We start from the raw sequence: 12,115 nt of genomic DNA, 5'->3' as shown, positions 1-12,115 counted from the left end.
ATCTTGTCTCCTCACGAAAGGAATTTCACAAACGTGGACAGTTCTTGAAAACCTGAGAGGATCAATAGCTAGATCCTAAATGAGCTCAGAAGAGTTTAAATGTTAGGTTAGTTCCTATCAATTCACAACTCCTGACTCCATTTTGTTCTTTTGCCAGATCTGAGCCTTCTAATTTGCCTTGAGTGAAAGTGGCACATTCTTTAATTATATTAATAAGTAGTGGTCAGGATCATCCGCAGCAAAGTGGAGCATTGGAGTCCAGCCAGCCTATATTAAGGCTGGCCAAGACATTTGAGCTGTCACTTTGCCAGGTGATGACATCCGCTATCATCCATGCATGTACACATATATTTAGATAAAATGGAGAAGCCATTGAAGTGGCTGTACAGAATCTTAGACAGGATATGGCACTTCAAGAACCATGGGCTCTGAAGTAGTAACAACAACAACAACAACAACAACAACAACAAATAATTGGAAGGGACCTTGGAAGTCTTCTAGTCCAACCTAGTGCTCAGGCAGGAAATCATTTCAGACAAATGGTTGTCCAATCTCTTCTTAAAAAACTACAGTGTTGGAGCACCCACAACTTCTGAAGGCAATTCATTCCACTGATTAATTGCTCTGTCAGGAAATTTCTCCTTAGTTCTAGGTTGCTTCTCTCCTTGATTAGTTTCCACCCATTGCTTCTTGTCCTGCCTTCAGGTGCTTTGGAGAATAGGTTGACTCCCTCTTCCTTGTGGCAGCCCCTGAAATATTGGAAAACTGCTATCATGTCACCCCCAGTCCTTCTTTTCATTAAACTAGAAACCAAACTAGTGCTTGGTTAATTTGATTTGCCTCTTTAATTGGTTCACTTGGCATTCCCACAGCCCTTCTTAAAATCCTCCTCAAAACCTGATAGATGTTCCATAACTGCACAATTAAAATTTGATCATATTATTATCCAATTTTGTTGGCACGCTGTCAGGGGAATGAATAAAGGGGGACAATTGTTATGCTACAGGAAGCATGCGGGAGAATATTATTTTTGGTTCTCCTTTTTCCTGAAACTCCTTGTGGCTCTTCAAAAGCTGCTTCAGATGATTGGGCATCCTTCTGGATATAAAAGGTCCAAGTCCAATAGCATGGATTCTTCAGCAATTCAGAATCCATTGGCCATAATGGGACAGTAGATTGTTCATAGAAAGTTAAGGATTCACAGGGTTCCCTCTTGGCCTATAATTCTGCCTTCTTCTAGTCTAAGAGTTTTAATTTGAGCTTTCTTCTATTTTATTTCTCATGCCCACGTACACAAAGCATGTGGTCTTTGATTCTTTGCCTGATAGAATAGAGTCACCTAGTTGCTAACTGACTCCATAAATCATTTCATGAATTATGATAGGTAGTCCTCAATTTACGACCACAACTGAGCCCAACATTTCTGTTTTCTAAGCGAAACATTTGTTAAGTGAATTTTGCCCCATTTTATGGCCCCTCTTTTCACAGTTGTTACGTGGATCACTGATTGCTTCCCCGTTGATTTTGTAAGACAGCCACAAAAGGGGATCACGTGACACTGGGACATTGCAACCATCATAAATATGAATCAGTTGCCAAGCCTCTGAAGTTTGATCCCAGAGTCCGTCCACAAGTCTTAAAGGGACCAAGGTTGGAGACCCCTGTTTTAAAGTGCCATTGTAACTTTGAAAGCTCACTAAATGAACTGTTGTAAGTTGAGGACTACCTGTACTCAGGTCAGGTTCTGCTTTCAGGAATATTCACATGTATTCAGAGAATATAGCAGAGGTGCTATGTAGCAGAAGATAGGCAGTAGAAAAAGATATAGATGATGATTGCTGGCCTGATTCTTCCAACATGGAATCCTTATTGTATCCTAGCATCTTTGATAAATAGAAGGATCCTTCTCATGAATGGGATAGCTAGTCAGGACGGGACTAAATCCAATGAATATTCATTAGGATCTCCATGGCTTCTCTTTGGAATTCGATCTCATTTAGATGTTGGCTATCTCTTAAGAAATAGAGACCCACGCTCTTTTTTGAGAAAAAAAATATTTTCACTGGGGACAAGGTAACAATTAAAGCCATCATTCCAGGTACCAATTTCTGAATAGTAAACCGAGATGGATCCAAGTTTGGTCAAATTTGACTGCTGGCTAAGAAACTGAAAAAAAGGATCTGTGCAAAAAGCAAGAAAAATGAGAATAAAACAGGTCTGGGGGAGAATATTTAGAGTCTTCAATCCCCCTTTCTTCATAAAGAAACAAACTGACATCAAAATCAAGCACCAACAAGCAAATTTACAGTGAGTTACTTTTTTATTTGCAAGTTGAAAGCCCCACTAGATGGCAACCTACTCCCAAAATATTTATGTCTATATTGTGAATCTGAAATGCTTTTAAGGACTGCAGGGATAGGGAAGAAAATAAAGTGCTATAATTGAAATATTATTATCCATTAGAAGAAAGAAGACCAGAAAGAAAGGATATTTGCTGTAACCCACAAGCCTGATTAGTTTGGAATAATGGGAAAATACACTCTTGGATTACAATTTAGATTGTAACTATTGAGACTGGAGTTTTTAAAAATAATATATAATGAAGGAATGTAGAAACTGAGGGATGATTATAAATATAGTAAACACATCCTATTTATTCGCATTGATGTAGTGCAGTTCAGTTGAGTATTTTCCTCCCTGGGAAAAGAACATGGCTATAGCCGAAGATTCCCATCAAAATATGACTCTTCTCACTAATTAAGAAAGTAAATAATTCATAAAACTTTCTTGTCATTTGCCTTTCTTAATATGACAACTTTATTTTCCAAAGCTTGAAAAATTTCCAGAATACTTCATTTATTAGCTTGCATCAATGGTTTTATTCATATTTTTGTATATTAGTCACTGGAGTAACCTCTCATACATAATTTAATTTTATTCATAATTTTACTTGTATTATGTGTTTTTTAAAATAATTCACTGCTTTGGTGTTTTATATTTTGATACACATTTTATATGTTGTTTCTGTGAATTTTATACACCATGCTGCATTTGCTGTGCCATACGAAATAATAATCTCTGGACAAAGGATATTTAAGAAATGTTTTCAATAAATAAACCAGGTTAATTACATACACACAAAGAAAGACGTACTACTTGAGAGAAGCTATATTTTAATTTGAGAGTTAAGTATTGAAGTATGGTGCAAATAGTACTCCCTTGGCTCTCTACCTTCTCCCTAATTCACCATTCACTAGTCAGACCCTTAGCTCTGACTCCGATTGGAGCCTAGAACCACTAACTTCCTCTCCACACCCCCTTGGCAAATCATTGGCAGCTTTTGCACTGTCCATAGCTAGGAGGAAGGTTATAGTAAAGCTCCCCCCAGGCAGAGTTACTCAAATGTGAATTTAAAGATCTTGTTTGCATTCATTACAAACCCATTTAAAACTGGCTGGCTGAGATCAGGGCAGGACTAGTCTGAAGGTGGAGCTGACACTTGTCCCCTTACTGCCTCTGGAAGAGGTACCTGTGGATTGTCTGGGTCAGGGACAGGTGAAGGGCTACCCTGGATTTATTTCCTTCCTTCCTTCCTTCCTTCCTTCCTTCCTTCCTTCCTTCCTTCCTTCCTTCCTTCCTTCCTTTCTTCCTCCCTCCCTCCCTCCCTCCCTTTTTCCAGATTCCAGTTCAACCTCCTTTTATGAATAAGCCTGTCTACATTAGATTAGTTTGATGTCAGTTTTGCTTTCCGAAGAGTAGAGGTTACAATGGCTGAAGAAAAAACATTTCGCTATGGACTTATTGTCCTGGGATTGTTTCTGGTCATGATCGGCATGTTCATAATGAGTGTGGAGAAACCACAAATCTATATTACCTTCTGCACCTTGGGAGTCTTGGTCATTGCTGTGGGTATCATCTGGAGCATGTGCCAGTGCTACCCAAAGGTAGGCAGCATGGTTTTTAAAAAAATGCCTAAAACAATAGTTAACACCTTTCTTTCTTTCTTTCTTTCTTTCTTTCTTTCTTTCTTTCTTTCTTTCTTTCTTTCTTTCTTTCTTTCTTTCTTTCTTCCTTCCTTCCTTCTTTCTCTCTCTTTCTCCTTTCTTTTCTCCTCCCTCCCTCCTCCCTTTTTCCAGATTCCAGTTCAACCTCCTTTTATGAATAAGCCTGTCTACATTAGATTAGTTTGATGTCAGTTTTGCTTTCCGAAGGGTAGAGGTTACAATGGCTGAAGAAAAAACATTTCGCTATGGACTTATTGTCCTGGGATTGTTTCTGGTCATGATCGGCATGTTCATAATGAGTGTGGAGAAACCACAAATCTATATTACCTTCTGCACCCTGGGAGTCTTGGTCATCGCTGTGGGTATCATCTGGAGCATGTGCCAGTGCTACCCAAAGGTAGGCAGCATGGTTTTTTAAAAAATGCCTAAAACAATAGTTAACACCTTTCTTTCTTTCTTTCTTTCTTTCTTTCTTTCTTTCTTTCTTTCTTTCTTTCTTTCTTTCTTTCTTTCTTCCTTCCTTCCTTCCTTCTCTCTCTTTCTCCTTTCTTTTTCTCCCTCCCTCCCTTCTTCTCTGTCTCTCTCTCTCTTTCAAAACAATGGAGTGGTAACTTAAATCTATTGCCTTGATATCTAGAATTCGACTGAAGACATGTTGCTGGATGTATTAGCTTAACAACAATAATCACAAAAACTCCACACATGTTGCATTTTCAGCCTGTCATTTCACAAAGTTGTCCCAAAGGTGCTTTTTCAAGAGGCAACTGGACTTTCTTTTTTTCCTTTGAAGACGTTTTTCTTCTCATCCAAGAAGCTTCTTCAGCTCGGATCTGAATAAGCTTCTTGGATGAGAAGCGAAATGTCTTCGAAGAAAAGAAAGTCCAGTTGCTTCTTGAAAAAGCACCTTTGGGACAACTATGACCTGGATGACTGAGAATCTCCATAGACTGTGTTTAACCTTTATATAGCTGAAGCGATAGCTAGGGATTAGGCGTAGAGAATTGTTCAGGATGGGCTATCTAATTAACTATTATTGAGATTGAAACTCTGCATAATATTGATTTTGCCAATGAAATGTGTGTTGTACATGTGAGAATCTGTTAATTTGATTGAAACTGAAGAAGGAAGGAAGGAAGGGAGGAAGGGAGGGAGAGTTGACAAATACAAATTAATTAAAACTCTTTTATGGGCAATGGCTGGTAGCGATGGGAACTTTCTTAACATCGTTTCTGACCCTTGTCTTGCTCTTTTCCTTTGAACTCAAACTAGATGGAGAACTTCCCGCAACCCTTGTTTTTACTTATATCTTTATTCTCAGACAGGGCAGGTTCACATGGAGCAAAAGTTGGAATCCTAATGCAGTATAATGATTATATGGGCTGACATCATCTCCTTTCTCCAGGAAGAGCTTGACATCCCATGAGCCTTGGATCAGGAGACTATCGACATGGCTTCATGAACATAACTAGCGTACTTCATCATTGGCCAGGCACTAGATAGGTAGCAGGAGGGGAAGATTAGCATGGGTTATGTGATACCAGGTTTCTATTTTCTGATTTCTACTACAAACTCCTGTTTGTTTTTCAGCTGTTTTTTCTCCCTAACTCTTTTTGTTGGGAAGAAATTCACAATGGGTTTCGGTCAGGGGTCTGCAAACTTGGCTCTTTTAAGACTTGTGGACTTCAACTCCCAGAGTTCCTCAGCTAGCTTTGGGAGTTGAATTCCACAAGTCTTAAAAGAGCCAAGTTTGCAGACCCCTGGTTTAGGTATTTATTTAGGTATTATACAACTGGTTGGACGGAGTTAGTTTAATCCTTTGAATGACTGGGATAAAATTTAACTGCCTGCAGGTTATTTGCGAGCTCAAGACTCATTTATTCATCTGTGCAGGACTGGCTTAGATTTTTAAATTTAGAGGGGTTTTAAATTGATTTTAATATTTATATTTCTATTTTTAATAATTGGTATTATTAATTATTGGCATTAGAATAAGTCTTTTAATGATTATTTTAATTTGTATATTGATGTTTTTATATGCCTGTAAACCGCCCTGAGTCCGTTGGGAGATAGGGCGGTATATAAGTTTAAATAATAAATAAATAAAATAAATAAATTTGATTAGGTTAATTAATCCATTTAGGGTGTTCCAACAATGTTACTTTACATTGGCTCAATTAAGGATGTTGTGAGACCAGGATCATTCAGACCTGATGGGACCCAAAAGCATTCCTACAAAGAAATGTATTAGAGGCTGGTACACTCCAACTTCCTGTTAATATTTTTTTAATTAAAATAAACCATTATTTTTTAAAAAATTAGGTGGGAAGGTAAACAAGACTGGCACCAAGGAAGTTTGCCTAGAGCAGCATTTGTTCCATGGACACCATATTATGAATGGCATTATTGTGGGAACAATTACATTATTATGGACACAATTATATTATTGTGGACATTGTGTGGCTTATTATGTTATTGCCTCCCTAGAAAGGAAGTGAGGTAATAATGTAATAAATAACTAAAGAGAAGCTGGGTAGGAGACTGTACAATAGAAGATTGAATTGGTTTTCTGCAGTTGTATAGTCCTTTACACTATATTTGGGATTCAAATAATTTAACAACCAGGTCTCTGCCCTAATGACCAGCTGAGTAGGCATGGCTTGATGGTCATGTGACCGTGTGGGCGTGGCCAACTCAGTGTCACTCATGTTGATGGGTGCTTCACCTTAGCTGTTAAAACATAATAAGGGTTAACCAGAGAGGCAGTTTTTGTAAGCAGCGCAATAAAGATTAGACTAGAAACAACACCAGAATGTTTCCTTCCCGCCTTCCTTAAAGGATTAGCCCTGTAAAGTGGAAAAAACCAAAATAAGATTTCTTCCAACAACCAGTTCTCTGAACTGCTTAGAAAGTTAACAACCGGTTCTCCTGAATAGGTGCGAACTGGCTGAATCCCACCACTGCTTTACACGTACTCAACAATGCAAACTTCTAAGGTCTGTTTGCATATTTACACAAAACACAAATGGATCAATTGAGCCATTTTTCCCTAACTTTTCCCCTAGATCAGAGTTGTTTCCATTGACCCGGAGTCTGAGAAGTTTCTTGTAAAGAACCCAGAATCTGAAAAGTTTCTTGTGAAGAAGTTGGCTGCCTCATCATCAATTGAAAGTAAGATTCCTGAGAAGAAAAGGTATGCTTATAAAGAAGTCAAGCCATCAGGTTTCAACTCAATAGTCTACATTTTAATTAGAGTACTAATTAATCTACATTTTAATTAGAGTACTAGTCAGTCAATGCTAGAGGCTATGTTCCTCAGGAGGACAAGGTCAAGGATGAGAAACACTGGCATGGGATAGCAAATGGCATTAAATATATCTGTTGATTTTTTTTAAAAAAAAATAAAGTTACCATTACCATCTGTAAGAAAAACAATGAAGGGCATCTCAAAAACTATTACTCATTTAAAACAAACTCGTGAAGTTACATCAGATTTCCACCTGCTAGAAATTAAAGGGTAATCTTGAGGTTGTAACATTCAGCTTCTTCTTAGTATTTACCTAGCCCTGGTTTCAGGATTTAAGGTAAAGTAAAGAATGTGCTTGCCATTAGAACAATTGATCTTTTGCCTTTGTGTGTCTGTGATGTGTTAAGGCTATGAAAGATTATACACATTGAGAAGATTCCCAAAGAGAAAATGCTAAATCCCATAGAAAAGTATAAATCCCATAGAGAAAACTATAAAAGTTGGACTCTCCATCTCAGTCATATAGAAGATTCACTTTTCTGAAATTGGTATTCCTCAAAATTGTAAAGGATGGCAGAAACCAGGGCCATGTGGTTCATGATTATGAACTCTGCTAAGAATTGTTTTCCTGATTTAAGATCTGAATGTCATTCATCAGTCTTTCTTAATTAAGGCCTCTTAACAAAGAAACCTTTTCATAAAACATGACTGTATGCTGCATTATAAGCTAGAGAACAGTATTCCCTTTGGTGCAGCCATTCTAACTTCTGGTAAAGATGCACCACAGTTTAAGTTTGGTTTATTCTCGATGCTAGCACAGTTTACCGAATTAACAAGGGTTCGGATTCCAAATGGGAAAAAGTGGCCTGTACTGAACTGTAAAATATTGACTCAAAATATTCAAACTGGTCAACATCTTCTTCAAGGAACAACTTTTCATTCAATGGGAAGGGCCAGAGGGCATCTTCAGGGAGAGAGGCAAAAAAGTCCATGTATAATTCACAAATGTTTTATTGAAATCCTATTCCTTTCTCTGGGTGTGTGAAATCAACACCTGTACAAAGGAGGTGTGTGTTTTATGGCCCTCCCCTGAGCACACCACTGGCAAAGGGGCGTATCTCAAGGATATGAGAGTGACCCTCTAGCCTACTGAACTCGGAGCAGCCCCCTCTTAGCAAAGTTTTCATAGGATGACGGTTCATTTGAGGGCATCCCCTGATTTAAGAGCTATCTGGGCCAGGTGGGGAATGATGGCCCTTTTATGACTTGTGGACTTCAACTCCCAGAATTTCTTGGTAAGCACTGATAAGTCCAGATAACCTACTCTGCTCACAAAGGGAGCAGGAAGCACATACCTCATAAGTGTGGAAGAAGGAAAATGTGATAGTGGTTTCAGCACATTATTCCTTTCCTGTATGTCTCAGTTAGTTTGAAAAAATAATCATTCCTTTTTTAAACACCAGTCCTTCAAGGGCACAAGATACCTCCTCCTATATCTTCCTCTTGTTCAGTTGCCAATGCTCTAGCTAATTGTCCCAGCTCATTTTGGCTGTTCATCCTTCCTTCCTTATTTGTTAGATTAGATATTGTGTCTTTCCTCCACAAACTTAAACCAGCAATGTAGCACTCTTTCCTCAGATCTGTGTCTATAGTAACCATCCAATGGGTTATGTTGGTCTACAAAAGACCAACTGGCCAAAGATAACCAGTGAGTTCTATGGCTGACAGTAGAATAAAATTTTATTTGCCCTATTTGTAGTCCAGTCTCAATCAGTACATCACTTTTTGTTAGTTTGAGTTCTGTCTGGTCAGTTTCATGTGGAGAGATAAAATACAATAAAATAAATTACGATTTCAATATCCCCATCAATGCATGATGTTACTTCTTTGGGACAATATTCTGCATAGGATCTCCCGAAGATCAAAGTCATGTTAATACTATTAGGAGTGAGGTCCATCTTTATGTCCAGGGATAAACTGTCTTGAAAATAAATTCATGGATGGATGGCTAGAAATGAATTTTATCCTACTTTGTCCAGTTTGCAAACCCAATACACAAGCCAGAAAGAAGCTGACATATATGAGAAAAGCCTGCCGACTTATGAACAGATCCAGACAAACAGTTCTGCAGAATGCTTGGGAACTTTGCCTGTCCCATTACCACTGGTCAGGACAGGAAGACATCTCCAGCCTCATGTACATGCCAAAGCAGAGGTACACAGGGACTCAGAGAGTAATGGGAACCCTATCAGAGATGCAACAGGACTGAACTGGTGAGTAACATATATAAACTGTCCCTGAATTAGCTTTTTTTTTTATTTTGTCACGACAGTATACACAAGCATCAACACATCATATAAGCATATATATGAGCAAAAGTATGCAATAACTATATTAATTTGATATAATGAAAGGAAACAATAGGACAGGAACGGTAGGCACTTTTGTGCTCTTATGCACGCCCCTTATAGTCCTCTTAGGAATGGGGTGAGGTCAATAGTAGACAGTTTTTATAATATAATATAATAAAAGACAGCTTATATTTGGGCAATCAGATTTGGACTGCAAAAATCTAAAAGACTCATAGTTGGAAGCAAGGAGATACAGAAACTCTTAATTTTTTTATCTACAATGTAGGAATTGTCCAGATTTATGTAACTGAGATCTGGCAGTGCTAATTTATATTGTGTAAAACTGAGGAATTATTGAATCATGTTCTGATCCTAGTTAAAGGAAAGATGAATTTCTAAAAAAATAAAAAGGGTTGTTGGATAGAATAGAAGCAGTATGGTTTCCATCTTTTAAAAGCCAATATAGTCAATATATTGCCTAGTACAGTTTAGTTCTCCTCCCATTCTTTTATCAAGATGCTGATGTTAGACTGGGTTGGTCAGTAATAAAATCTAGTCCTGGAAACCAAATTCATAACAAGGAAATTAGTCGTTCTGGACTAATAACCTGGTATAAGTTTAACATCCACATTGCTTCATTTACTGTAAACTTCTCAGTTGAAACCCAAAACAGCCTTAGAAGGAATGCCCTTCACTGAATCCTTTCCCCCACTTCTTCTTCTTTTTCCAGCCTATCTAAGAGGTTTCCAAAGTCTGCACCATTAGCATCTCTTCAAGAGGAAGTGGACACGTCTTCTCTGGACTCAACTTCCAACAGCCCATTTTTACAGCGGTGGAAAGATGTCCCAAATCCTGTGTCTCTAACAGGAAGCCAGCTCCAATTCAAGCTTCCTTCTTATGAAGATTTTGCCTTGATTGATTCCCTGGCGGTGGAAGGTCAGGGGCAAAGCAATGAAAATACAGTGGCCCCAAGCCAGAGCCATTGCTCTGTTCCTCCTACAGCAGGTGATGGCATTGTGGGAATAGCAGGTCGTGGTCCTCTGGAATGCAGCAGAGCCTTGCAAGAGGGAGAAGAGGATGATTTATACTATGGGATCCAGGAGGATCCAAGAGACACCTTTCCTTCTGCGGTCGCTGTTGCTGAACCAAAGCCATAAGCTTTGAGATGAGAAAGTATAGAATTTTCAACAATTTTACATTGCAGGGAGACTGAAGGGGGATGTAAAAGAGATAATTCAATCAAATCCATGGCGTTAAGGGTCATTTTTGCTGCCGGATGGAAAAGAAAAAAATGTGGGGGGGAAAAAAAAGTCAGAGTAAGAAATAGTAAAAAGATGCAAGGCAGAGTGGAAAAAAAACCATATATTCCAAATCCAAGAACAATGTGGTATGTATGTGCCTCTGTGTCTAGGAAGAGTGTATATATGTTTAATATATGTTTATTTTAGGATAGTGTTTCTCAACCTCAGTGACCTTAAGATGTCTGGATTCCAACTTCTGGCCTGCTGGCTGGAGAATTCTAGGAGTTGGTCTACAAATTTTAAAGTTGCTGAGGTTGAAAAACATTGCTTTAGAGCAGGGGTCTCCAATCTTGGCAACTTTAAGCCTGGTGGACTTCAATTCCCAGAATTCCTGAGCCAGCCATGCTGGCTTAGGAATTCTGGGAGTTGAAGTCCACATGTCATAAAAGGGCCATGTTCCCCACCCCTTCTTTAGAGTATCATAAAAGAAGGGAATCATAGACCATCAAGCTTGCCTAACCTGTGATGCCTCCAACCATATCCAATTCACCATTATATTAGGTGCCTTAGGAGAACCAGTAAGTTCTTTTTTTGTAGTTGTCTCTGAGGTTTTTGAAATGAGGAAAAACTAAACAAAGATGCGCAGATACAACGTTCTGAAACCTATTAAGTGGAACAGAAGTCTCTTTTTAAAAAAAAAAATCCCAGAAATATTCATTTCTAAAATCTGTCAGAAGCCTCAGCTTATTATTTTATGGGATAAATAAACCAGCTACAGAAACTATCAAGTCCCTTTATCATTTTTATTGATTATAACAGACCCTTTCCCTCTCATCTGTAGTAGATGAGAGGGAAAGGGTGTTTTCAGATGTTTTGGAAGGCAACTTTTCCATTCTGGTGTTGGCTACAATTTATGGGAACTGTACTCCATCAGAACTACTACTCACTCTAATCTGCATTTGACTCCTGGAAAGTTTATGTATGCCTCCGATTAAGTTCATGCATTTGAAAATAAACATGTATTAAATATGTTTCCAGTGACTTTCCTCTAAAGGAAACCAAATCTTATTAAGAAGTTCTTAATGTTCTAAGAAGTGTGATGGAAATCATGATACGAAGTAGGAACTTTCCTATTGGGCAGGTTCTGCATTTCTTCTAGGTCAAGGACATCAGGATCTTCACTACATAATCCAAAACTGGACACAAAGCTACATTTTATATTATTTAATTGACACGTAATATTAATTTTCATGTTTAGTCATCGTTTCTGTTGTC

The 12,115-nt window shown here is 38.3% G+C and overlaps 1 protein-coding gene across 1 annotated transcript; it reads left to right on the top strand.

Moving 5' to 3' along the window:
• Nucleotides 1-4,224: 4,224 nt before the first annotated feature.
• Nucleotides 4,225-11,564, top strand: BSND (barttin CLCNK type accessory subunit beta). The gene is given in 6 exon segments (XM_058176672.1): nt 4,225-4,401; nt 7,067-7,194; nt 9,288-9,525; nt 9,687-9,718; nt 10,342-10,729; nt 11,520-11,564. Coding segments are annotated over 6 exon segments (1,008 nt in total).
• The last annotated feature ends 551 nt before the right edge of the window (nt 11,565-12,115 follow it).

Source organism: Ahaetulla prasina, chromosome 3 (genome assembly GCF_028640845.1).
Source record: "Ahaetulla prasina isolate Xishuangbanna chromosome 3, ASM2864084v1, whole genome shotgun sequence".
Taxonomy (NCBI): Eukaryota; Metazoa; Chordata; class Lepidosauria; order Squamata; family Colubridae; genus Ahaetulla; species Ahaetulla prasina.
This window is presented reverse-complemented; position numbering and strand designations above follow the sequence as displayed.